At 40.0% G+C, this 27,062-nt stretch overlaps 1 protein-coding gene across 10 annotated transcripts in view; it reads left to right on the top strand.

Annotated features, from left to right (window-relative positions):
* Positions 1–27,062, top strand: part of SGMS2 (sphingomyelin synthase 2) — a 121,727-nt gene that overhangs the window by 81,500 nt on the left and 13,165 nt on the right. For 7 of the 10 annotated variants that reach the window (XM_056803106.1, XM_016423013.2, XM_016423014.2 and 4 more), the window contains 3 exons: positions 8,465–9,157; positions 14,477–14,594; positions 26,397–26,550. In XM_056803106.1, the coding sequence (XP_056659084.1) occupies positions 8,703–9,157; positions 14,477–14,594; positions 26,397–26,550 (727 nt within the window). In that variant the 5' untranslated portion in view covers positions 8,465–8,702. Of the gene's footprint in view, positions 1–3,228; positions 3,361–7,611; positions 7,720–8,213; positions 8,382–8,464; positions 9,158–14,476; positions 14,595–26,396; positions 26,551–27,062 lie in introns of those variants that run through there. The other 3 variants (XM_056803109.1, XM_016423016.2, XM_001363190.4) reach the window with 3 other exon arrangements.

Genomic DNA, 27,062 nt, shown 5'->3' with positions numbered 1-27,062 from the left:
CACTCTACCCCCAAAAAGTGTTTTGGAAAAGATTTCACAAATACTTTGCTAGGTGACCCTAGAATTTTGTCTATGTGAAAGGCTTCCGTTTCGATTTCTGACCCTTTTCTTTAGAGAGGCTGCTTTTCCTTGCTAGACATTCACAACTAGTATAAGTGGTTCTTCAACACAAGAGCATGTGCATAAAGCAGCAGACCCCTTCCCTGGATGAGGCATTCTGGCTGAGGCACGGCAGCCCCTCGGGATGATGGAGCTTAAGGGGAAGCTTCAGAGCAGCTGAACCACAGTGTACATGAGGAGAGCAGACAAGCCCTGGTGGCTAGTGGCATTCTGGACCTGTGTGGGACCTCTTAGACCAAACAGAGCTTTCTGAAGGCGATCGCCACACTCTTATGGTTTGATGAGGGATTTGAAAATTCCCAGAGTGGCGAGTATTTAGGGGAAAGGAGGATGGGGTCTACAAGATGAAGGGAGCCAGGAAATGTTTTGAAATGATGGAGTCCTTATTGAATCCCTAAACCTACTTTTTTTTTTAAACCTTACCTTCTGTCTTAGAATCCATACTATATGTATCACTTTCAAGGCAAAAGACTGATATAGACTAGGAGATGGGAGTTAAGTGACTTCCCCAGGGTCACACAGCTAGGAAAATGGCTGAGGCTAGATTTGAACCCATTTCCAGAGAGCCACCTGTGCTGCCCCTAGAAGACCTACTTTTAATATCTGGCTACAGTTGTTAAGTCCTTTCAGGTCAGTCTGACTCATTGTGTTCCCATTTGGAATTTTCTTGGCAAAGTAATGAGAGTAGTTTGCCATTTCCTTCTCCAGCTCATTTGACAGGTGAAGAAACTGAGACAAACAGGCTTAAGTGACTTGCTCAGGATCATACAGCTAGTTAAGTGAATATGCAGCCAGATTTTGAACTAGATAATTCTTCCTGACTTTAGGCCAGGCACTCATTGTGCTCCTATCTGCAATAATGAAATGTTTTTCTCTTGTCTTAAGAACCAGAAGCAAAATTTCTATTAGTGAACTTCACCACTTGAAGGGAGAGCAAGGCAGAGCTACCACTTGCTTCTGAGTTAGGGAAGTGCCCCGAAGAAGGACAAATAGTGTATTGAGACAGAATTTCAGGCAAGCATTGTGGAGGGGGGGGGGAAGTCAACATTAAAATTGTGGCAACTATATTTAACATTCTCTACCGCAGAGATTTTTGGTAACTAAGCTGACCTAAAAATTAATATCATTCTGGGGGCCTGTGGTCTAAGATAAATTGGAGTTTGCCCCAAAGGATACTTAATAAACACTCTTCCTTTAAAAAAAATGTTCAAATAAGCTAAAACAGGAAATAAAAGACAGTGTAAGTGCCACCCTTTAGGGAAATGCCAAAACCCGGATTTTCAGGCACTTTCTTACACTGGCCAGCTTGACTACTTGGAGAGAATCATGAATTAAATGGTCGTCTCCTTGATTACAAATATCAGGTGCCCAGACTGGTTGACACATGATGAATGTTTTTATTGTGTGTTTAATCTTCTTAATGAAATCCCTAAGAAAATATCCATCCTGGCGCTAATGAGAGTAAATAGGTTTTGAGCTTATAGGGCGCTCAAGCTCCCAAGGGTTCCAGTCCTTCACAGCTAATTATTTCACTCATCCTTGCAGCGGTCCCATTTGGGGAGATAACATTGTGTTTCCTTTTTGAAGGCAAATAAATAGGGGGCCACTCATTGCATTCTTTCCTCCTTTCCAGAATAAAATCATTGGCTAATGCATCCTTTAACAACACAAAGGTGTATATCCCTTGGTAAAAGTGTCCTTCTGACACACGTGATGACAAGAAGATCTAAATAAGGACTTTAAATCTTTCTGATATTCTGGACTGCTTTGGCAGTAGTAGTAGTGAAGTCCGTAGACCCCTTCTCGAATACGTTTTTTTTAATTTGGGGAGGGGAGGGGAGTTGTGGATTTTTTTAAAAAATATTTTTTCATGTTCCCATGATTCATTTTCTTTCCCTTCTCCTTTTCCCTCCCTGCTCCCAGAGCTGACAAGTATCTGAATACAATTTTTCAGCACATAAGATTACAAAGAAAACCAAAGGTAGATATCTCCAAACTCATGGACTTCCTGAAATAGAACCACAAACCCTGCCAGGATCCATGGGCCCCAGGGTAAGAGCCCTTGGTCCAAATGAAGATTATAAGAAGTCAGGCAGAGGAGCAGAATAGAGATGACAGTGTTGGAGAGGGCTGCATCTTTGGAGCGCTCAGGTCCTGAACTCATTAGTCAAGTTGCATTGAGAGAATTAGACTCAAGTTGCAAGTCCAATAAGGAAATAGGAGAAAATAAATACCAGACCATTCTGCTTAGTTCACTTATCAGTTCCAGATCCCCAACCCCACCTTTGTTCAGAGCTTGCTTATTCTAATCTACAGCACTGCACGTTTTGGACCACGGAATACTTGGTCATCTGTACCTCATCTCAGTAGTGACCTACGTAATGGGGATGCTGTTCTTTTTTTGGTTGCTCGGTCATTTCAGTCATGTCCAAATCTTCATAAGCCCATTTGGGGTTTTCTTGGCAAAGATATTAAAGTCGTTAGTCATTTCCTTCCCCAACTCACTTTATAGATGAGGAAGCTGAGGCAAACAGGGTGAAGTAAGTTGCCTAGCATCACAAAGATAGTTATTGTCTGAGGCTGTATTTGAACTCATCTCTTCCTCATTCCAGGCTTGGTGCCTCTCTCCAGTGTGACACCTGGTTTCCTCCCAGATTGCTCTTTATGATTCCTATTTTATGGAATGGGAAACTGGTTCCTTCTTTGTAGAATTTCCCTTGTGAAAAGAGTGTTCTTCAAAACCCCCTTCAGTGGAGGTCACTCCTTCCATTTCCCCATACTTTATAGGACCAAGAGCAAAGATTGTCATATATACCCTTTGGTCCCCAGCACCACCAGAACATTTTTTTCTGCCTTGATCACTCAACCTCTCTTCCACTGAAATTTTCATCATCCCGTTTATTCCAGACTCTCTCCCTTCCTTGTCGCTGTCCTCTAGAATTTGGGGGATGTTACTGTCTGCTTTCTATATTGACTATAGCACCTGATTCTCATTCCCTTTTTCTATTCTTTTTTTCTTCTCATCATCCTTAACATTGAACCCAGAACTCCAGGCTCTTGATTTCTCAACCTTTCTAATTCTCATGACTTTCTTTTATACCCTACTAGAATCACCCACACTTGACTTCATCTGGATCCAGGACTTTGTGGTTCTTTCTGAGTATAATCAATCCTAGGTGCATAGATCCAGAGTCAGAAAGGACTTCTAAGGCCATCTAGCTCAACTTTCATGTTTTACAGGTAAAAAACAGAATCTGACACTTGCTAGCTTTGTCACCCTGGGCAAGTCACTTAACCCCCGTTGCCTAGCCTGAGAACCAATACCCAGTACTGATTCTAAGGTGGAAGTTAAGGGGTGTTTTTTTTTTTTCAAGTGACTTAAAAAAACGAACATCACAGGCAAAATTGAGCCCAGCTCCTCTGACATAACTGTTGGTGCCCTTAAGCAATTAACAGACACTTACTATGTGCCTATATTATGCTAGGTGCTAGAAATAAAAAATACACACCTGTGATTGTCCTGCCCTCAAAGAGCTTATATTCTTCTGCTGGTCTCTTAGCTCCCCATTCTTCCTGCTCTCTCTCACTCATACTGAACTTGCCACATAGCCTCCTTTCCATCCCAGAGTCATCCACATAACTAAATTGATTCACCTATCCCACGTACCCATCCACCCCAGAATCATCTGTTCATTGTTAACTCCAGTATTCCTCACCATCCAATATTGAGCACTTATAGGGTTACAAAAGAAAGAAACTTTGAGTTCATCAACTCTGGTTATATTTGACAACAGATCCAGAGAAATAAATTGATTTACTGTGAGCAGAGGTCAAATTTGGACCCAGAGCCCTAACACCAAAGGCAGCATTTTTTCCACCCAACCTGCTGCCTCTCATTGCTAGGGAGTCATTAAGTAACATCCACTCTTTGCTGCCATTCCTGCTTTTCAACTTCAGTTGGGCCCCTACTTGCTCAACAAAATATTTATTCACTCCTTAACAGGTACCCCACACCACCTGGTCCAGACCATTTCCACTTGCCCCAAGCCCTTTGACTCCTCCCTTTATTGAAAAGCTTGAAGCCATCCAATATGAGCTAAGTCAATTTCCCCCTTTCCATAACTCACTCATTGATTGATTTAATAAGCTCAAGTGGCTCCTGGGTACATGGGACTATTCTAGGTGCTCAAGATGATGCAAAGTAAGACAGAGCCCTACCGACCTTCAGAGGGCTTCAGTAGAGACCAAGACACCATCAGTTCCTCAGAACTTGGGTGACTCATGATTTGATGGGGGAACTTCAGCAGAGACACAGATATTATTACAGATTATTATGTAGATGAGCAGTCAGATGTGGTCCTGGACAGTTCCAGTAGGCTCAGATTCTCCCTGCTACAGCCAGCCTGGAGGATGATAGACCAAGCAGAGTCACAGATTTAGTTTGAAGGGATCTTAGAGGCCATCAATTTTAACACCCTCATTTTAAAGATGAAGGAACTCTGAGGGCCAGAGAGGTTGATTGACATAACCTAGATAGAGTGTTGCATCATACTAGTATTTGAGGGCTGTAGAACAAAGTACTATTTAAGATCTGAAGGGGCAAGGTTGTTACTCAACAGCCAGGTGGCCAGTGGATAGAGCACTGAGCTTCCAATCAGGAAGATACCTTCATGAGTTCAAATCTAGCCTTAGACTCCTACTAGCTGTGTGATCTCTGCCAAGAAAACCCCCAAATAGGGTCATGAAGAGTTGGACACAACTGAAAAACAAAACATCAACAAAAGCTTGTTCCTGTGCCTGAAGAGATAAGGGAGAGCGTTTCATGGAAGAGGTAGCTCTTGAGTTGGACCCTAAAAACCAAATGGAATTTAAGATAAAGATAGAGGAGTTCATACAGAGGTGATGAGTACATATTGTATATTTGGGGGCAGAATCACTAATGTCCCTAACAATTTTCATTTGTATGATCATTGAAAGTTGACCACTTTTGATTGGGTGCCAATGTACAGTAAGCCTTGGAAGACCAGGGTAATGGGGGGGGGGGGTCACCAGATTGTAGAGGTCCTTGAAAGTTTTACAAAGGAACCTAAAATCGGGAAGCAATAAGGACCTGCTTAAGTCTATTGAAGAAAGTAGTGGCATGTGTATCAGATATATTTATACTGTCTACAGCCTGGTGAATGTATTTGTTGTTGTTGAGTCTTTTCAATCTTTCTCAGCTCTTTGTGACCTCATTTGGGATTTTCTTGACAGAGATACTGGAAGAGTGGTTTGCCATTTGCTTTCCCAGCTCATTTGACAGATAAGGAAACTGAGGCAAACAGGGTTACATGACTTGCCCAAGGTCACACAGCTTATACATATCTGAGACTCTAGGCTATGTGCCACTTAGCTACCCCAGATGTATGTATGTATAAGTGAGTTTATTTCAGATTAGAACAAGGAGAGTATAAAATTAGAAAAACTTAGAAGGAATATATCATTATATTATCCAGATGAGTGGAAATGAAGGGCCTAGATTAGAATGATGGCAGTGGGTGAAGAGAGAGGAGAGGAGGGAAGAAGGGGATGTTCTCTAGGTAGACCGGAAAGGACTTGGCAAACAGTTGGGTACAAAGTGACAGATTTCACTGTCTCCCTGAGCCTTGATCTCCTCCCACCCCAGCCTCCCTCAGGATTTACCTCCAGGATTCATTCCCTTCCCTTCAGGTTCCTTCTCTAATGACCCCCTCTCTTCTACCTACAAATATATTGCTGCATTTTCCTAGCTTTAAAAGAAACAAAGACAAGCCTTCCTTTGAACTTCCTGTGCCCTAAAGCTACTCCCATCTCTCTCCTCCCTTTCATTACTAACTTTCTGGGAGGAGTAGCCTATGTTTGCTCCTTTCCTCTTCAACCTTTTTAGAATATTCCGACCCCCTGACTTTCTATTTCACTGAAATAGTTTCCTTGTAGGTCTCTAGTATCTTCCCAATGGCCAAAGCCAACAATTTTTTTTTCCCACATGGGAACAAGAAAAGGAATCTGGATGTCTGCTAGCTGGTCACCTGTGATATCTCACTCTTTTCTCTGCATTTTTATTACTTCACAGCACTGCCCAGCTAGTTTTACCAAGCAGTTCTTACATCTTACTCGGTTCTATAACCCACGATGGCTTACTGCATCTCCAAAGGCAAAATTCCTGCAGCCTTTATTATTTTTTAATGAAGTAAAATCCATTTTTAACTCCCTGGGTTCTTTTTTTTAAAACCCTTACCCTACATCTCAGAATCAATCCTGTGTATTGGTTCTAAGGCAAAAGAGCAGTAAGGGCTAGGCAATGGGGGTCAAGTGACTTGCCCAGGGTGTGGGAAGTGTCTGAGGCCAGATTTGAACCCAGGACCTCCCATCTCTGGGCCTCGCTCTCAATCCACTGAGCCACTCAGCTGCCCCCCTCAATAGGGTCTTTAGAACATCACCATGTAGCAGTAGTAAGACCCCAGTTTAGTCACCCCTGCTCTAGGGCATTTCTAAACTCTTCTGCCTGACCTTTAAGACCTTTCATTCTCCACCATGAGTGGCCAATCATTTATTTCCTCCTGAGTCCCAAAGAACCTCAAGATAAGAGTCCTAGAGACTCAGGAAAGTCTACATCTCAGGCCTGCCTCTGACTCTAACTCACTTTGTGACCCTGGTTAATCTTTCCAAGATTTTTTTTTCTGTGAAATGGAGATAATAGCCCTTCCATAGGTATGTTGTTAAGGTTTCATTTGATAATAAATATAAGTGGCTTACCACACTTGTGTAAATGGGGGTCTCTATGCTTATGCTCGCTCTCCTTGTAATTAGTCTTCGGTCAGTGCCTTTGTTTCTGCTGTTTTCACCTCACTGAAATACTCTGCCTCCCCTCTCTCTACTTTCTTCCCAACTACCTAATTCTTCCTGATCCTTTAAGACCTCTTCCTTCATCCATTCAGTGAACACTTGTCCCTCAAGTCCCCTCTCCTTTATGAAAATTTCCCCCATTCTAATAACCCACATGCACCTCTCTCTAGTGCAAATTACAGTTTAACTTCTAGTCATTTTCTCACTGGGGTAAGTGTGTTAATTCTGTCTCCCCAGCCATTCTGTAGAAGAGTCGGGCTCCATGTTGCATCTTAATTCATTTAATGAGCCTATTCCTGTGGTTAACTTATTTGATTTTCTCCAGTACTTCAAGAAAGCCTCGCTTATACACATTAACTCTATTGGTTTCAAAACCCACCCCCTTCTCCTGCCATTAACCAGAAGGCTAGCTCTCACTACTGGCAATTCTCTCCCTTCCTCTATCCGCAGACGAGCACAGTTTGGGATAGCCTTTGGGAAACTTTAAATGTGAAGAAGCATTCTACTTCCAGTGTATAAATGTTCAGGGCGGGGAATAATTACAGGGTTTTATGAGGGCTGTGGATCACGGCCAAACAACCCTTTTTCCTGAATAAAAAGGGCCAGTGATGTTATTTGGTATAAAAAAGAGATGTTAGTTAGTGATGCTTCAGATCCCAGGGAATCGTTTTCTCTCAGTGATGGGTTCCAATGCCGCAGTAAACTGAAGTTAATCCTTTCTTTAGGAACTCTTTGGTAAGTTTCATTTTTCCCCCCTTGAAGCAACTGTGATTTTGAGCTCAACAGCTTTTAGGAATATGACTTTTGAGATGTCAAGATTAATGTGTGTTGGTGATTTTTACCTAGTAACCAAATGAAAGAGATAACATTTTCACATTTCTGTTATTATGACTTGCTACTTGCCTTCTGCATAGAGAGGATCTCTTGGAATGGAAAGATATTTCTTTTTTAAAAAGTCATTCTATGTGAGACATCTTGTTAAACTTGCCCTGGTTTGGTTCTTATGTCCCTTTAAAGAAGCCTTTTAATTCAGTACCACTTTGGGATCAGAAATCGAAGAATTCTGGAAAATTCACACATTAACATGCATTTCTTGACTACATTGGAATTGAAATATGTTGGTATTTATTTAAAAAAGAAAATCTAGTCTTGTGAGTAATGTGGTTAATGTGGAGATTCTGGCTTATTATGACCTCACTGTTAGCAACCAGTAATGTTGGTTGGAGGTAAAAATGCTTGAAATGTTGGTTTCTGCCTTCGTTTGAAAGACAGCAAATTGTAGAGTTTTCTCATTTGTATTGACATAGACCAGAGAGGAACAATAATTCTAGGCTATTTATTTAGGTTATAAGTCACTTTTCCAGCAGCTGATGATATTTTGAGTAGTGGCTGGCTTGGTATTTTTATTTCCATGATTCTTTAATTTTGTATTGTCAGATGGATACAGTTTCTGATTATAGTCTTTGCTTTTGTTTTGCAGATGGTATATTAACATCTCTTGAAAAAAAGAGATTGGACTTCCTTTCCTAAAATTGGGACATCATCAGTGGATAACTGGATGGGAAAAGAAAAAAAATCAGATGGCTAACATCTTACTGTGTCAACCATAAGAGAGTGTATGACCATCTTAGAAGTACAAAGATCAAGGAAAAAAAGAGTTAGGACAGAAAGGGAGGAGAAATACCACCCCTTTTCTGTTTGGGTGAAGATCAAAGGCAATGGATGTCATAGAGACAGCAAAGCTTGAAGAACATATGGAAAACCAGACCAATGACCCTGCAAATAGTTATACAAGACCTACTGAACCTACTGATGAAGACAACAAAAATAGTAATGGCAAACCCAAGAGTTTATCCAATGGCTTACGAAAGGGTGCCAAAAAGTACCCAGACTATATTCAAATTTCTATGCCAGCTGAAGCAAGGAACAAATTTCCCCTGGAATGGTGGAAAACAGGCATTGCTTTTGTCTATGCCCTATTCAACCTAATCCTGACAACCGTCATGATCACAGTTGTACATGAGAGGGTGCCTCCCAAGGAGCTCAGCCCACCACTACCGGACAAGTTCTTTGATTACATTGATCGAGTGAAATGGGCATTTTCTGTATCAGAAATAAATGGGATGATATTATTTGGACTATGGCTCACCCAGTGGCTGTTTCTGAGATATAAGTAAGTATTCCTCTTACATTTATTTGGGGCATGCTAGCAGCCAATTGCTATGCAAATAGGAATGGCTTTCAAATTGAAATTATCTTAACTATAAGGATCTTGGTTAAAATTATTGAGATGGGCTAGAGAACTTCCTCTATCAATGTACATTGGAACCCTCTATACTCCTTATAGTCTTAGATATTGGCATAGAGAACTGAGAGATTAAGTGATTTGCTTGGAGTCACAAAGCAGAGCATGTGTGAGAGGCAGGACTTGAACCTAACTCTCCACTGCATCTTGCTGCCTCTTTGCTGTTACCACCTCTTCTCTTTTTGGGTTTTTTGAAGTAGTGGAGAGAGAGTTAAGTTCAAGTCTTGCCTCTTACAGATAATGGCTTTGTAGCCCTAGGCAAATCACTTAATCTCTTTAGTTCTCTAGGCCAATATAATATCTAAGGCTAGAGGGAATAAAGAGGGTACCAATGTACACTGATAGAGGAAGTTGTCTAGCCCATTGCCTAACCCTTACCACTCTTCTGCCTTGGAACCAGTATTGACTCTAAGATGGAAGGGAAGGCTTTTAAGAAGAGGGAGAGATGATAATTAGGACTAGCATGCAGATGATGGAGAATGGTTATCTCCTATTTTCAGCTGTTGAGGGATAAGGAAAATGCTGCTTCAAGAAGTTCATTATCTCAGCCCCTCACACACACACACACATAGACTTTGAGTCACACCCTCTTTACAGTTTGCCACTGCCAACCCAATCAGATCATTAATGTAAACAGTCCTTAGGACCCCAGGACTTGAGAGTGTGTTGAGGGTTCTGGAAGACAAATGGGCTTCATCAGCTTATCTTGGGGTTACTAGAAGGGTGAACTTCATGTGCCAAATGTTATATTCTATAGGTCAATTATAGAGTCACTCTCAATATATATGGTAGAACAGGGACCCAGATCCAGCACAGAATATGTCTGTCCTTCCCTGCACCTTCCAGCTGACAAAATGAAAGATTACCAGGAGAGCTTGAATTCTTCAGGCAGTAGGGGTTATCTGTCTCCTTTCTCTCCTCTCCTTAATAGCACAGAGAGAAGAGAGAAGGCAAATATTCAATGGTCCCTTCTCCTTGAGGTCAGCAGCTAGGAGGCAGAGGACAGTGTCCTGGTCTTGGAATCAAGTAGCCTCATCTACATGAATTCAAACTCTAGGCTCAGACATTTACTAGCTGTGTGATCTTTGGCATGTACCCTGTTTGCCTCAGTTTCCTGATTCTCTATCCACTGAGCCATCTAGCTCCCATTTTCTTGGCAAAAACACTGGAGTGGTTTGGTATTTCCTTCACAAGCCTAACAGGGTTAAGAAGACTCTGAGGCCATATTTGAACTTGAGCATAGTGCTCTATCCACTGTACCATTTTTGAAACATAAGGAAAGATCAAACTCATAGAGGAAGAAGGGATTGCCCTTTTATCTAGCCTTATCTGGTTCTAAATGGTGTGTGTGTGGGGGGGGGGGGGGGGGCTGTTTGTTTTTTTTTCCGAGGAATAGGAGAGAAAATGGAGAAAAAGGAAAATGATACTTTGGTTTTTCACCCACCTCTAAATGAAATTTAGTTTTTCCTTGAATTATTTCAAGCCATTATTTGGAGAAGGGGTCTCTAGATCTCACTAGACTGTCAATGAGTATTTCTGTTAGCTTGTCCTTCAGTGCCACACATTTAAATGGCCCATCCACTGCTTTAATTACTCATCAATATTGATCACTTGAAGAAAATCAGCCTATACTTTAGACTAGAGGTTCTTAATCATTTTCATGTTTTGGACCTTTTTAATAGTCTGGTAAAACCTGTAGACTTCTTCAAAGAATAATGGTCTGTTGTACACATTCAGAAAGGAAGGAGAAGTCAGATTTCAGTTATAGGTTAGTGAACTAAAGACGCAATTCCCCTCCCACCCCCATTAGAGCTCATGGACTGTCTGAAATCGATGAACAGATCCTTGTTGTCCTAGACCAACAGTTTTTACCTTCTCTGTGTCCTTTGGCCACAGGCTGATGGAAACCCATGGGTCTCTTTTCTGAAGCATGTGTCTAAATGCATCAAATAAAATAAGATTATAAAGGAAACATTATATTATCAAAATAGATTTCAAAACAAAACAAAACACGGACCTCAGATTAAGAACCCCTGCAGGCTTTAGAGTAAAAACAGAAAAAAAGACATCTTGTTGAAAATAATTGGTAGAAAAATTTTCACAGCCATTTGCTAAGTTCTCAGCAGACCCCTGGTGTGAATAATATAATAGATGAAGATCATTAGGTCCTTCTTTCTCTTCTCTGTGATGTCTGCAGTTGTCATATTCCAATTCCCCTGTGAATTTCTGTGTCCTCTCAGCAGCCCAGATTCACAATGTGGGACATGCAAATTCTTACCACAAAACTTTCTGCTTAATTACTGCACTCATGAGAAAAACAGGAACTCAGTTTGACAGAGGGCAATTTTGACCAGAGCAGTAGCTGGATTTTGGAGTGGGATTTGTTTGGGGAAGAAAAAGCCTTGCCTTTCCCTTTCCACCTTCCCCACCCAAGTAACCAAGGGGACAAATTCAGCGTTGTTAAGTGTTGCTACTAGAAAAGCCAGCCCAGAAAAGCTAACCTTTGAAGTAAATACCGCAGGAAAAAACAAGTACTTTCTTTGACCACAGTAGGTAGTAGGGACACCACCCTCTTGTGTCCCCTGGCCATTTTGTTGAATGTCTCCCTACTTACTTTCTCAAAATAGCTATTGAGTTTGGTCAGCATATTTAATCTGTCACATATAATAAATCATATAAGTCCCTTATCTTACAGGGACCGGTATTTGGTTTTAGATATATAGTCAATCTGTCAGCAAACACATTTAGTAAGCACTTACTATGTGCTGGTGCTGGTGCTGGGGTAACAGAGTTGATAGTCTGTGTCCCCAAAGTGCTAATGAGATAATGGAGGGTCTCCACAGCGAAATCAGAAATCATTAAAATATGCCATAGCATCAATCCACAGGCATTTAAGTGCCTACTATATGCCAACCATAGTTCCATGATTGCCATTTTGCTGGCTGGCTTGACTAAAATTTCTTTGCCTTTGATTAGTAACAGGCTTGACAATGGATAGTCTTGCACAGAAACAATTTCAAAATTGTAAGCTCTGAAGGTAGGAATTGTGTATCTTTGTATTTTCTTGGGTACCCTAATAATCAAACAAAAAATGCCTGTGCTTGAAGAGGGTATATTATTTTGTTGCCCAATTTTATGCTAAGGAAACCTCATTTTCCTAATCCAGAAAATGAAAGGATTAGACTCAATTAGGGTTTTTTAATTTTTTAATTTTTTCTAGATTACACGTCAATAAAATTTTTAATACTCATTTTCAGACATTTTGCAATCCATGTTCTTTCCCTCCCATCTCTCTCTCCTCTTTAAGAAGGCAGGTAATATTGATATAGGTTGTACATATGTTATCATACAATATATATTTCCATGTTCATCATGTTAATTACTGCACTCGTTAGAAAAACATGGAGCCCAGTTTGACAGAAGATGTCTTTGGCCAGAACAATAGATGGATTTTGGAATGGGATTTGTTTGGAGAAGAAAATGCATTGCTTTTGTCAAGGGATTCTTAACCTTTTGTGGGTCATGGCCTCCTTTAGCAATTTGGGGAAACTTAGAGATCTCTACTCAGAATAAAGTTTTTAAACATAAAATACACAAGATTATAAAGAAAACTGATTATATTGAAATACAATTCTCAAAGTATTTTTTTCAAACAAATTCACAGATCTTTGGCTAAGAACTATTAGACTAGATGGACAGCCCCTTCTTTATGGTTTTCACTTTCTGAATTTCTCAAAAAAAGCAGTCTTCAATGTGACTTTTGTAACAGAAGTACATCTGATAGCCCTGGGAGTCTTGGTCGGTATATTTCATGGAGGAAGAAAGAGTTTCTTTGCTCTTCTCCTTCCCCATTATCCTTTCCTATATAATTTGATTTAAGTAAGGTGTCATACATTGCCCTACATGGCCAGTAATGGGATTGAGGGGTGGCCCCATCTCGATCCCACATAGTTCTTGGGGAGACCCATGAGCCCTGAAGCAATGCAATCACTTCTCCACATCCCAGATTGAGAATTTTAAGGGAGTGCTACCCTATCTTGGAAGGAACTGAGTTTCTTCATTTCTTTGGCCACCCAAAAGGGTTGGGGTAGCACTTGGTAAAAACAAGGCTAGGGGCAGCTAAGTGGCTCATTGGGTAGAGAGTAAGGGTTTGAAAAAATGAGGCTAGACCTTTCCCTTTAGAAAAACTAGAGGTAAGGGGTGCCAACAAATATCAAATAAAAGCTCAGGTTAAAAATGCAAAACCAAACGATAAATATCATCACGTGGCATGGGAACAGAGTTCTCTAATTTAGATATGGGACAGAAGTCTGGGGTAGGATCAACTTCTTGATTAGGAAGTAGAATTTGCATAACCACAGAAGTCCTAAAGTACAACACGAGGAACAATATAATTGCCCTTCCTCGTGGAAGGTTGATAGACTTGACTGGCTGGAAACATTTCCAACTGAGTTAACACAAAATCTAAGTTTTTTTAACCCTTACCTTCTGTCTCAGAATTGATAGTAAGTATTGGTTACAAGGCAGAAGAGTGGTGAGGGCTAGACAATTGGGGACTTGCCCAGAGTCACAGAGCTAGGAAGTTTCTGAGGTCTAATTTGAACCCAGGACCCTCCCGTCTTCAGCCACCTACATGCCCCTAAAATATAATATTTAGACAATGGAAAAGAATATTCAGTGTGCATGAAAGGCATGGAAATAATTTCTTGTCTGCCAACCCCTCCAATGATCCTCACCTATAATCTTGATTTAAATGAGATGTCTTATTTTCCTACATGGCCAATTATTTAATATCACCTTGGTTCATTAGTCAATTCCTCTGTGTCCCTCTCTTGGTTATACCTTTGCTGGGTTCCCAAGAGAAGGTCTGATTGCTGGCAATGAGCTGCCTACCACTGGTGAGAGGGTGAGAGCCTCCATGTTTACTGTGGTCAGGTAAGAGATCAGCTTGCTATAGCTGATATATACATGACATATCTGGAAAGAATTCTGGAATTGTAAGATCTGGGTTCAAACCCACCTCTTATGGAAACACAACTTTTTTCCTCTTAAGATTTGGCCCATTGGCCAAACTCTTTCTGAGCTGTTATTCCTCATTCTGTTAAGTATTGTTTGAAGTTCTGTGATGAATATAAATCCAATCCATGGTGGTTAATTAGCTTTCTCCCCTCCCCTTCTCATTCTTAGGTCAATAGTGGGACGCCGGTTCTTTTTTATAATGGGAACTTTATACCTATATCGCTGCATTACTATGTATGTTACCACTCTCCCCGTGCCTGGAATGCACTTCCAATGTGCACCAAAGGTAAGTTACCCCAAACAGCCTCCAGTTTATTTATTTTTTTATTTTTTTAAACCCTTACCTTCCATCTTGGTCAATACTATGTATTGGCTCCAAGGCAGAAGAGTGGTAAGGGCTAGGCAATGGGGGTCAAGTGACTTGCCCAGGGTCACACATCTGGGAAGTGTCTGAGGCCACAGCCTCCAGTTTATTCCAACCTTTGGCCAGTTTTTCTCGGTCATCTTTGGGTGTGCCGCCTTCTGGGGTTGTCCTTTTTACATTGCCGGGAATGTTCTTATAAAATGTGTATTTTTGTTCATGGCATGTACCTCGGCTGATGCTCACTGTAAACTACCCCTTGTCTAGTTGTTTGCCTTCTCCCTATTTTTACCTCCCTAATTTTGTGGGATAATGAGCACAAACGATGCTTTAGGTATAACTGCAAACATTTCTAGGCCTTTGGGTCTCCAGAGAACTCTGAATGGCCTGAGATCCCTTAGTTTGGAAAAGAGAAACCAAAGCCATCTCTTTTTTGGACTAGTGGGCAAAGCCTTGCATTATACTGAGCAGATGGGGGGAAGGGGGAGGAATAGGTGGTTCTAAAGAAGCCACCACCCTTTCAGACTGAATATAGGTTTGGTTTGGAAAAGCTATAATTTTTCAGAGCCATCAAAGCCCAACACATCTGTAATTAGAACAATATACATATTGAAATGAAACATTGGCTAGAACTAATTTAAGGAGTGGAAAGGACAGCAGAACTTCAAAAAAAGAGAGAGAGAGAATAAAGAGAGTCAAATGGGTGCTTGTGTGTATTTCCTAAATGGAGAACATCAAATAAGGACCTCTTCTAGTAAATGAGGAGGTCTGGGCAGTTGGGTATTTATAGGTTGAAAAACCAAAAAGCATACATATCCCTCACCATCTGGTTCCTTTTAACTATATTTATAATTCAGCCAAACTAGAATTCCAGTTGTTAGTTGTTTTCCCCAACATTCAGCTTTCTGGCTGATGCCTCAGTGTGTTCTTGTTATTCAGTTGTGTCCCACTCTTTGTGATCCCATTTGAGGTTTTCTGGCCAAAGATACTGGAGTGGTTGGCTATTGCTCAACTCATCTGACAGATGAGGAAACAGAGTCAAAAAGGGTTAAGTGATTTGCCCAGGGTCAGACAGCAGGTATTTGAGACCTGATTTCAACTCAGGCTAGAGTTCTCTCCATTGTACCACCTACCTGTCCCTCCATGTATTGACCCAAGCCATTTCTAATGTCTAGAATGCATTTGAATCATCCTCATCTCTGTCTCTTAAAACTTTTTTTCCCCCCAGGCTCATCTCAGGTGCCACCTCCTCATAAAACCTTCCCTGATACTCTCTTTCCCTGAATCACTTCTTGGGCATGTGTTCTCCTCCTTCCTTTGCCATCCTTTCTTTAAGGTCAGGGACTTATTTAGGCTCTTTGTACCAATAGGGGTTCATCTTCCCTCTAAAAGAGAGAAGTAGGACATTTGTCATGGCATCTTGACAGTCTGTGGTCATGATATTTAACGTCGTTAGGAGCCACATCTGGAAATCTACCCATTGTCCAGACATTTTATAACAACAGCTACCAACCTCTTCTGAGAAAAGAGAGGCAGGTCAGAGAAGACTGCCTGATAGACTTGTCCTCTGAGACCCCTTGGTCTCTCCTTGGCGCTCCTGCAGTTCATCGGTGCAGATGTTCTGTGAGCTTTTGTGGTCCCAGGTTTAATGGATTGCAACGTTGACTGCTGTCCATAAGCAAAGGTTGTCCCACAATGAAAAGCATCATTAATTCTACTTTATGGCATGGTACTGGCTGGCTCCCCGGTGAGTTATATTCACTCAAGAGATGTATCACTGAATTGGAGAGGTGGCAGAGATCTCAGTGTCCATCTGGTCTGACCCATTCCGGAGGCAACCAGGTGGTGTAGCCACCTTCCTCTCCCTAGTCAAATGAATTTTAAAAAAATAAAATATTGTCTTCATCAAGTCATTTACTGTTTTAATTTTTCATTGAGGGGGTAACAGAAATGTTTCCCCTTTTTGTTTCTGATACATTGTTTTAGGTAATTTGTTTTAAACCCCCCAAAGAGTTTATGTGTGTGTGCATATATATATATATATATATATATATATATATATATATATATATATATATATATATATATATATATATATATATATATTCTCAATTGCCCACAGGAAGAGTTTTTAACATTCATTTTCTGACATTTTGTGATCTATATTCTCTCCTTCCCTTGTCCCCTTCCTGAAGTGGCACTGTGACATGTGTTCCCACTGTTTGAAGGACTATAAACAATTTTAAAACTAATTACTGGTTTTGATATTCTAATCATTTTCCATGGCTTTTCAGTCATGTCTGACTCTTGGTGATCCCATTTAGGTGTTTTTGTTTATGTTTTGAAAAAGATAACTGGAGTGGTTTGTCATTTCCTTCTCCAGCTCATTTTACAGATGAGGGAACGGAGGTAAACAGGGTTAAGTGACTTGCCCAAGGTCACACAGTTAGGAAGTGCCTGAAGCCAGATTTGAACTTCCTAATTCCAAGCCCAGTGCTCTATCCACTACCACATCTACCTGTCCCTATTTTAATTGTAGGTTTGTAGAACTTAGAGCTGGAAGGGAATTTAGGGCATTCTTTGGTCTAATCCCATACCTTTTAACATATAAAGAAATTGAGGTGCACAGAAACTACATAATATAATGAAAATGATATTTTATAGAAATCTAAAATTTTCAACATATTTAATATGCATCATTTTGATCCTCCCCCAAAACCTGAGAGGTGGAGAAATATTCCCACTTTACAGTTGAGAAAACTGAGACTCCAAGGAGTGACAGGATTTGCCTATGATCACAAAGCTACTAAGTATCAGAGATGGAATTGGAACTCAGATCAGATTTTTTTTAAACTTTTACTATGTATCACAGAAGGCAGAAGAGAGCAGTAAGGACTAGGCTGTTAGGGTTAAGTGACTTGCCCAGGGTGACACATCTAAGAAATGTTTGAGGTCAAATTTGAACCCAGGTCTTCAAGACTCCAGATCTGGTGCTCTATCCACTGTGCTACCTAGCTGCCCCTTGGAACTCAGATCTTCTTAATTCCAAATCTAGTATTCTCTCCTATTCTGCCAAGATTCCATTCTATTTAACCAAGGGCAAATGAGAGAGTCCCTGGGAAAACTCACCTTTGAACTTGGGGCTTCTGACCCCCAATCCATCATACTTTGTGTTTCTTCCAAAATTCACTCCTTTTTTGCCACTTGAGGTGCCCGTCTTTTCCCACCTGTATTTTTATTGGTTAGAATGGCTGTTTAGCCACTACAAGCAGCTTTTAGCAACATAAAAGCTTTTAATTACATTAATATAGAGAGGATGCTATTTAGTGTGTGATGGCCGAGACAAGCATCAGCTCAGTCCCATCTCTGCTGAGTCTTTATTGTATGCCCTGACCTTGGCTTCAGGGGCATCCTCTGGAATTCAGTTCTTTCTGTTTTCTTTTGGCCAGCATTTATAAAGCCTTACCAATTCCTTCTTCAGCAGACACTTTACTTGCCCAGCATGCTGCTTGTTTTTTATTAGAAATTTCATCTTTCTCTGAGCAGGAGGTAAAGGAATTAAATCATTTGCTCTTGGCCTCATTGATACACTGATAGTGGAAGAATTAAACCCAGAAATCCTAGCCTAGAATGTGTCCCTTTCTCACAGGCCATCATTCAGTTAAAGCTGAGACTGTTAATTGGAGGTGTAAGATATACTCTCAGATCTCTTCTTTAGTGATTATAAGAACATTTAAAATATAAATGACAATGAACTAAATAATAAATAATGGTGGCAATAGTTGAGTAATAAGAATGAATACATAGTCATCATAAATCATTCTTACTCAAATCTTTGTGGCTGTTTAGTAAGTATTATTGACTATTTTAACTTTTATCTTCTGTCTTAGAACCAATACTTTTATTGTTTCCAAGACAGAAGAGAGGTGAAGGCTAGGCAGTGGGGGTTAAGTGACTTTCCCAGGATCACCCAGCTAGGAAGTGTCTGAGGCCAGAATTGAACCCAAGACCTCTCATCTCCAGGCTTGGCTCTCAATCCCTTGAGCCGTCTAGCTACCCCCTACACTGTTGACTTTTTTGGTTAACAGAATTTAGGATCCCTTTTTATAGAGAGAGAAATCAAGACCCAGAAAAAACTCAGTGACTTCTCTAGTGGTCATTGGAGGTAGGATCTGAACCCAAATCCTTCCAACTCCACAGCCATTATTCTTTCCATTTTCAGACATGAGTGACAATTCAAGGAACAAGCAAACATTTCAAATCTACTGTGTACAGGTACTGAGAGGCATCAGGTGGTTGTAGATGGAGGGCAGAACTCGGGGCCATGAGAACCTAGAGTCAAGTCCCTAATTATTTGACTTGGGCAGATGATATCACCTTTCAGGATAGTCAGGCAACTGTCTATAGGATGAAATTCTAGAGGCAGCTGAGTAGCACAGTGGGGAGAGCACCAAGCCTGGAGGGGGGACCTGGGTCCAAATATGCCCTCATATAGTTTCCTATGTGACCTGAGGTAGGTCACTTAACCCCATTTGCCTAGTCCTTGCCCTTTTATCTTAGTTGTTAGTAAGAGGAAAGGTAAGGGTTTAAAAAAAAAAAAAACTTCAGTTTTAAAGGTGTCAACTTTCATTGGCAGAAGGTTCTTTATCTTTTTCTTTTTTTTTTTTTGAAATTTTTATTTAATTAATTTAGAGTATTTTTCTTTGGTTATAAGAGTCATGTTCTTTCCCTCCCCAAACCCCTCCTGTAGCTGATGCACAATTCCACTGGGGTTTACTTGTGTCATTGATTAAGACCTATTTCCATATTATTAATATTTACACTAGAGTAATTGTTTAGAGTCTATGTCCCCAATCATATCCCCTTGACCCATGTGATCAAGCAGTTGCTTTTCTTCTGTGTTTCTGCTCCCACAGTTCTTTCTCTGGATGTGGATAGCGTTCTTTCTTATAGGTCTCTCATAATTGTCCTGGATCATTGCATTGCTGCTAGTAGAGAAGTCCATTACATTCAATTGTACCACAGTGTATCAGTCTCTGTGTACAATGTTCTCCTGGTTCTGCTCCTCTCACTCTGCATCACTTCCTGGAGGTTGTTCCAGTCTCCATGGAACTTCTCCACTTTATTATTCCTTTTAGCACAATAGTATTCCATCACCAACATATACCACAGTTTGTTCAGCCATTCTCCAATTGAAGGGCATCCCCTCATTTTCCAATTTTTGCCACCACAAAGAGTGCAGCTATGAATATTTGTCTTTTTCCTTATTATCTCTTTGGGGTACAAACCCAGCAGTGCTATGGATGGATCAAAGGGCAGGCAGTCTTTTAGCGCCCTTAGGGCATAGTTCCAAATTGAGAAGGTGCTTTTTCTTGAATTTTCTAACCCATGAAATCAGTGGCCCAAACCATGCTTCCCTCCAAAAGTACACAAACCCCACAAATACAACATTCTGATTACAGAGGCGCCTTTGTATGTCTTGATCATTTCAACTCCTTAAATCCCTGTGGGGCCTTGGCCACTAGGATGGGACCCATGCTACAAATCAATTACTTAGCCTTGTGGAACTGATCATTTTGGTACATGATCATTTGGTACCCTGGAGGGGAGAGAGCATTAGGGGAACACTTTAGCTCCTAAATGGAATCACCACAATATGATTCCTATCTAGGCTCTAACAAAGGGGGGCATCTTGTACTTTTTAAATTAATTTTTGAAAAGATTAAGGATTTTTTTTTCTAACTCCTATTCCTAAAGAAAGAAAACCTAAAGGAAAATAAACATGCAATCAAGCAAAACAAATTTAGGAGGACTTTTTAAAAAAATAATTGTTTTGGTAATTACTATACCGTGTCCCTCTTTAATTGGGAACACTGTGTGAGGACACGTATGTCTACCTCCTTTTGATCTTGGTGTTGGTGTCTATTTATAACAGTTTGGGGAAAGTAGCTTCCTGAATGAGTTTGGCCATTGGCTTCCTAATTCTGCTATCCTTTGCCTTTCTGCTTTTAAAAAATGCACTTGATTCGGTGAGTTTATTTTTATGTGGTTTCTGAGGCTTTGCTCAAAGTGGCTTTGACCTCTCTTCTGGCAGTGTCCTGAGTACCACTTGGATCTGAATTCTTTCAGGGAAAGGACAAGATCTTCCTCATCACCACTCACAGTTTTGTTTGTCTTCTCTAAGAGGCCTTCTTTTCTTTTGGTCTCCCCATGAGGATTTTCTGTAGGCACAATCTTTGAATTGGAAGTTTCTTTGATGTACTCTGATCTCCAGTTTCTAAACCTTCTCCCAAGTCTCCATTTTGCATACCTTCTCTCCAAGATTCGCCACCACCAATCTTATTAATGTATGACTTGTACAAGGTTCTTTGTACATTGTTCTCCCCATTAGTCTGTGAGCTTTTTGAGAACAGGGTCAGTCCAGTGCTTACACAGTGCCTGGCACATAGTAGACCCTTAATAAATGCTCGTCAACTAATACACCATTACTGCATTATTCTCATTCATTCTGTTGGTCAAGTAGAAGAGGAGAAACTAGCATATAGTGTTATCCCTCCAAGGAATATTTACATTGTAATGAAAACACCTTTGCAAAATAAGTCTTCAAGACCTGGCTTTAATGGTATAATTTAAGGTACCTGCCTTTGGGATGGAACACTCTACCCAGAACCCCTTCAAGTTTTATAAGGATTACATCATTGCAGAGTTGGAAGGTTTCTCAAAGCCCAACCAGTCCAATCCCTGCTAATGAAAACTTCTTCAATTTGCCTAATGAAGTCAGTCCATTCTGCTTTTGGAATGCACTCATTTTCAGAAAGTTTTCCTTGAGGCAGAATATCTGCTTCTGTGGAACTTCCCTGGGAACATAAGCTTAGCTAATTAAACTTAATTCTGCAGAAATAAGTTTAGTTCCTTCACATGATAATACTTTTTTAAAAACCATCATCTTCCATCTTAGAATCAATTCTGTGTATAGATTCCAAGGCAGACAGTGTTAAGAGCTAGCTAGTCAATGGGGGTTAAGTTATTTTCCCAGGGTCATAGCTAGGAAGTGTCCAAGTTCAGATTTGAACCCAAGACCTCCTGTCTCTGGGAATGACCCTCAGTCTACTGATCTGCCCCCACATAATAATACTTTTAAGATTTTAAAGACCATTATCGATTTCATTCCCCGCCCCCAGCTTCTCCAAGCTAATCACCACCATCCACATATACTTTTGATTTAGTCTCATATTGGATGATCTCCAAGTCTACATTGTCCTGAACACCTTCTGGGTTGTCAATTTCATCACAAAAGCGTGACTAGAACTGGATATCATATGATAACTTAGAGCTTGGTCTGACATCTAAGGCACCAAGGTCATCCATTGCATCCCTAATAATCATCAATCATCTTGAATTTTGTCCTGCTACTGGACTTCGATGACTCTGGAAGAGAGAGTGAGTCTGACAACTTTGGGCAACTGCCTTATTTAAATCCAATAGGATTTAAGACATCCCCTTATGATGTCTCCAATCCTCTTCAAAAATGAAGGACAACAAAGTACTAGAGATGTGGACCCATCAATGTAAAGTACTGTAATATTCCTCCTTCTAGTAGCAGTGCTTCTCTTAATGAAGGCTAGAATGGCATTCGACTTTTTTGTTCTCCTGTCATACTGTTGACTCACTTTTTAGCTCATACTTGACTAAAATTCTAGATCTTTTATAAGAACTGTTGAGCCACAAACCCTGCCCCACTCTGACCTTGAAAAGCTGACTTTTTAAACTTTTCCCTTGGTCCTATTAACTTTCATCTTACTGATTTGGTCCATCATCCTAGCCCAAATAAGATCTTGTCAATTGTTATCCATTGTATCATGGAATTTGAGAGTTAGAAGTGACCTTAGCAGGCTAATCTAGTTCAACTCCTGTTCAGTCATTTTTCAGTTCTGTCTAATTCTTTGTGACCCCATTTGGGATTTTCTTGGCAAAGATACTTGAGTCCAACTCCTACACAAATGGAATCCCCAATATGACATACCCTAAAAGTGGTCATCCAGTCCTCCAAGGAGAGGAACCCTCCACTTACAAATTGGATATTTTTTCCTGACGTTGATCTTTCTTTGCAGTTTCTACACATAACTCCTGGTTCCTTCTCTGGGCCAAACAGAACAAATTTAATACTTTCAAATACCAGAAGCCTGGTAGCAAGTCTTGGACTCTTCTCCAGGCTAAATATTTCCAATTCCTTAACTTTTTTCTCATATGACATGGACTCTAGGTCCTTTATCATCCAGGTGGCCCTCTTGAACACTCTGGCTTTCCACTGCCTGCCATAAACTGTGGTGCCAAGAACTACATATGATATTCTAGATGAGGTCTGATGGGGTAGAGGACAACAGGACTCAATAACTTCCCTATTCCTGAAGCCATAACTCTCTTGATGCAGCCCTATATCAACATACCATTCCTATCTTTTGTAGACCAGCCTCTTTCTCCCCCTCATTTTAACATTTTGTAAAATTGATTTTCTTGACCCAAGTTCAAGACTCTCATTTTTCCCAGAGAATCTCATCTTTCTAGATTTAGCCCCATGCTCCTGTCATTTCCTTTTTTTTGGAACCCAATTCTGATATCTAGTATATTAGCAATTCCTCCCAGCTTGGTTCCATTTGCATGTTTAATGAGCATGCCCTCTATGCCCTCTTTCAAGTCATGGATAAAAATGTTAAATCATCCAGATTCCTGTGTCCTCCAGTGAAGACTGACTGCCCCACTGATGGTAAACCAGTTGACAAGGACATTTTGGAACTAACCAGTCAACCAAATCTGAATCCAGCTAATTCTGATTGTGTTATCTTTTCATCCATATTATTCCTCAAGAATAGTTTAAGATACTAAATTAAGAGCTTTGTGAAAATCTGCATAAGTCATACATACCCATAGCATTCCTCTCAACTGTGAGTTTAGTCATTTAATGGGTTAGGTCTCCTCTCTATGCTTTTGAGCTTAGTCTTTCTCTAGCCCTTCATCCAGTAGCCAGCTCTCCTATTTTCTCCAAGTGTCTAGTTAATTGGATGTCTTGAAACTCCTTGAAATATGGTTTATTTATGGTACTTGTTCTTGCTTTCCAAAGCTAATGATCATTTCCATAGCAATATAAATGTCATTTGATTCCTAATGGGTAATTTCCTCTCTAGATAACAACAGATTATTTATCACAAGTCCAAAGTGGCCCATCTTCCTTTGGTTCCCTGAGTTTTCAGCCACAAGATCTATAATTTTTTTATCCTGAAACATGGCTTACATACACCCATTTTTTAAATAACTATTTTAAGCTCCTTGTTTAGGGCCTGCTTATTTATTTGAACCTATATTCTATCTAAAATCCTTCTTTGCTGGTCTTCTGACTTCTTCAAAAGATTTCCATTTTCTGCCAAAGTAATTTATTTTCTGTGCTATGTTGCCCAGTTGCTCAACTCATTCAGTTGCTTCTAATCTAGCCTTTCCATTGATCTAGAAGTTAAATATGAATTTCTAGGTCATCTGTTTTCAAGACTGATTATAATTTAGATTAGTCTTATTGATTTTCTCCTATCTCCAGCCCATTGCTCTTACTTTAACCAAGTTTACTACCTTCTTATTTCCTGTACCCAGACCTTTTTCTCATATCAATGTAGCATCTATTTTTTTTTAATTTAAATTTATTTATTTGTTGGTTACATTAACTCCCTCTTCCCCTCCCCTTCCCTCATTATAGAATGCATCACTTGACAAAAAAAGGTGTAGTTATATATAAAATTATGTCTTATTTCTGTTGATCAATTCTGTCTATGGAAGTGGACTTATATAAGTGATTCGCAGTATTTCTGTTGCTGTGTATAATGTTCTCCTGGTTCTGCTCATTTCACTCTTTATAATTTCACATAGGCCTTTCCATGGTTTTTTTTTTCTCCAAAACTAACCTGCTCATCATTTCTTTCAGCCTAGCAGTATTCCATCACAATCATATGCCACAACTTATTTAGCCATTCCCAATTAATGGGCATCCCTTCAATTTCCAGTTCTTTGCCCTAACAAGGAGAGCTGCTATAAATACTTTAGAACATGTGGGTTCTTTTCCTCTTTCATTGATCAACTTAGGAAATAAACCTAATAGTGGTATTGCTGAGTCAAAAAGTATTCACAGATTTGTTACTCTGAGCATAATTCTAAATAACTCTCTATAATGATTGGATCAGTTCACAGTTCTAACAACAGTGTATTAGCTTCTTGACTTTATCCATGGAACATCCTTCCTTTTGAAGACCTGCCATACCAGCCACAACTCTTCCCTTCTTCAAATAGGAAAGGGCTACCTCCATCAGAAGCTTTCCTCTGTTTTCACCTTCCCATTCCCTGATCCAGAAGTTGGCAAATTATGGACCAAATCAATTTCTCTTCCAAAACCCATTTTCATCATAGTATGCATGTTTGAATGTATGTGGGTGCATGGATACACACACATATAAAATACATGCATTTACATACTTGTGTATGTACATGGAGAGAGAGAGAGAAACAGAGAGCAGTGACTCTGGGCAAGTCACTTAACTGTTTGCTTTAGGGTTCTCATCTGTTAAATAATTTGGTGAAGGAAATGGCAAACCACTCCCGTATCTTTGCCAAGGAAACCCCAAATGGGGTCATGAAGAATTGGATGCAACTAAAACATCTAAACAACAACAAATCCTATATAGAGAAATGTACACATACATAATGTCTATTGTATGTGTCAATAAATAATGGAATATGTAAATATATTAAATGTATGTATGTGTAATTATGGATATATAATATGAATATATAAAAATGTATTAGGTACAGACAACCCATATATATACACATGCAAAGGTATTAATTTCTCCTCAACAAGATCACTCTCATACAAGGAAGATGAAGTAAGCAGATAATCCTTATGAAAACTTATAAAGCCACTTTTTTTTCTTGGTGCCTCCATTTCCTTATTGGTAAATTAAGAGCCTTGAATTAAATAGCTTCTGAGATTCCTTCCTTCAATCCATTGATATGAAAAGTAACTCCATCTAATCCATCTCCCACAAATGGCACTGACTTGGGTGGGGGAGACTTCCATGGCTTTTCCTGCCATGCTGCCATGTTGTCTGCACCTAATCCATTTTATCTTTACATCCTACTATATAAATGTAGGTGCATCATTGTGTGTGTGTGTATGTAGACATACCATCCTATGGGTTATATGTACCTAATCCATTTTATCTGTACATCCTACTATATATATAACTCACCCAGTTGGAGATCTTACTTGTTAACCATATGGGGGAAAAAAACCTCACTTCCTCTCACAAGAATGCAAGAAAATAGCTTTGGTCTACTACTTTTCACCTTATGACTATAGTGAAGTCATTGGTTATTAATACTCTTAAAAGTTCTTTTGAAGGTTATAGCAGCACTCAAACATTATTAGCAATATGCTGAATAATTTAAAATATGTGAGTAAAAACTTGCCAATGTGATAAATAAAGCCTGTTCCAAGGACATTCCCCCATCTCTCATATTTGGCCTTGACTTGGGATGGATGCACACATTCCAGCCAACCAGCGTTTGTCCAGTGACTGAGGTTGGCTCTTTCTGATCATTATCCAGGGAGGCCAATGAGTTTTGTTTTTGTTTTTTTTTTTTGTCTTGTCAACTTGTGCCTCTCTGTTTTAATCATCTGTCTTCCAGCTCAATGGAAATTCTCAGGCCAAAGTACAGCGAATCCTGCGACTGATCTCTGGTGGTGGATTGTCCATAACTGGGTCACACATCTTGTGTGGAGACTTCCTGTTCAGCGGCCACACCGTTGTGCTGACTCTGACTTACTTGTTCATCAAAGAATGTAAGTCCATTGAATTGTGCTGGTTTCTTTTATGAATTCATTTCCGCTGGAGAAAAGATCATGAAGGTCTATAACTGATTGCTGTAGAGCCCCTTAGTCTCTTCCATTTTATAGCTGTGAAAGTCATTCTTCAGTCAACTCTGTTGTGTATGTATGGAGTAGCTAAAAAAGCCAAAGCTAATTTAAATCTTGGGCTGGGTTTCTTTGATCCCTCAAGGCTTCTCCGCCTGCTGGTGTTTGCTCAAAGAAAGTAAACTCAGATATTGGTCTCAGCAAAACAAAACCTGGAGGTTAGTTTACAGCAAAAAGAAGCCAGAGCACATTCTAAGCCAAATAGCAGTGACCTTTGGGGTTATTTGAAGCACACACCCACTCCTCAGTTCAGATGACTGACAGTTTATTTGGTTTAGTTTGTCGTGTGTGTGTGTGTGTGTGTGTGTGTGTGTGTGTGTGTGTGAGAGAGAGAGAGAGAGAGAGAGAGAGAGAGAGAGAGAGAGAGAGAGAGAGAGAGA

The sequence above is a fragment of the Monodelphis domestica genome, chromosome 6 (genome assembly GCF_027887165.1).
Source record: "Monodelphis domestica isolate mMonDom1 chromosome 6, mMonDom1.pri, whole genome shotgun sequence".
Classification (NCBI taxonomy): Eukaryota; Metazoa; Chordata; class Mammalia; order Didelphimorphia; family Didelphidae; genus Monodelphis; species Monodelphis domestica.
This window is presented reverse-complemented; position numbering and strand designations above follow the sequence as displayed.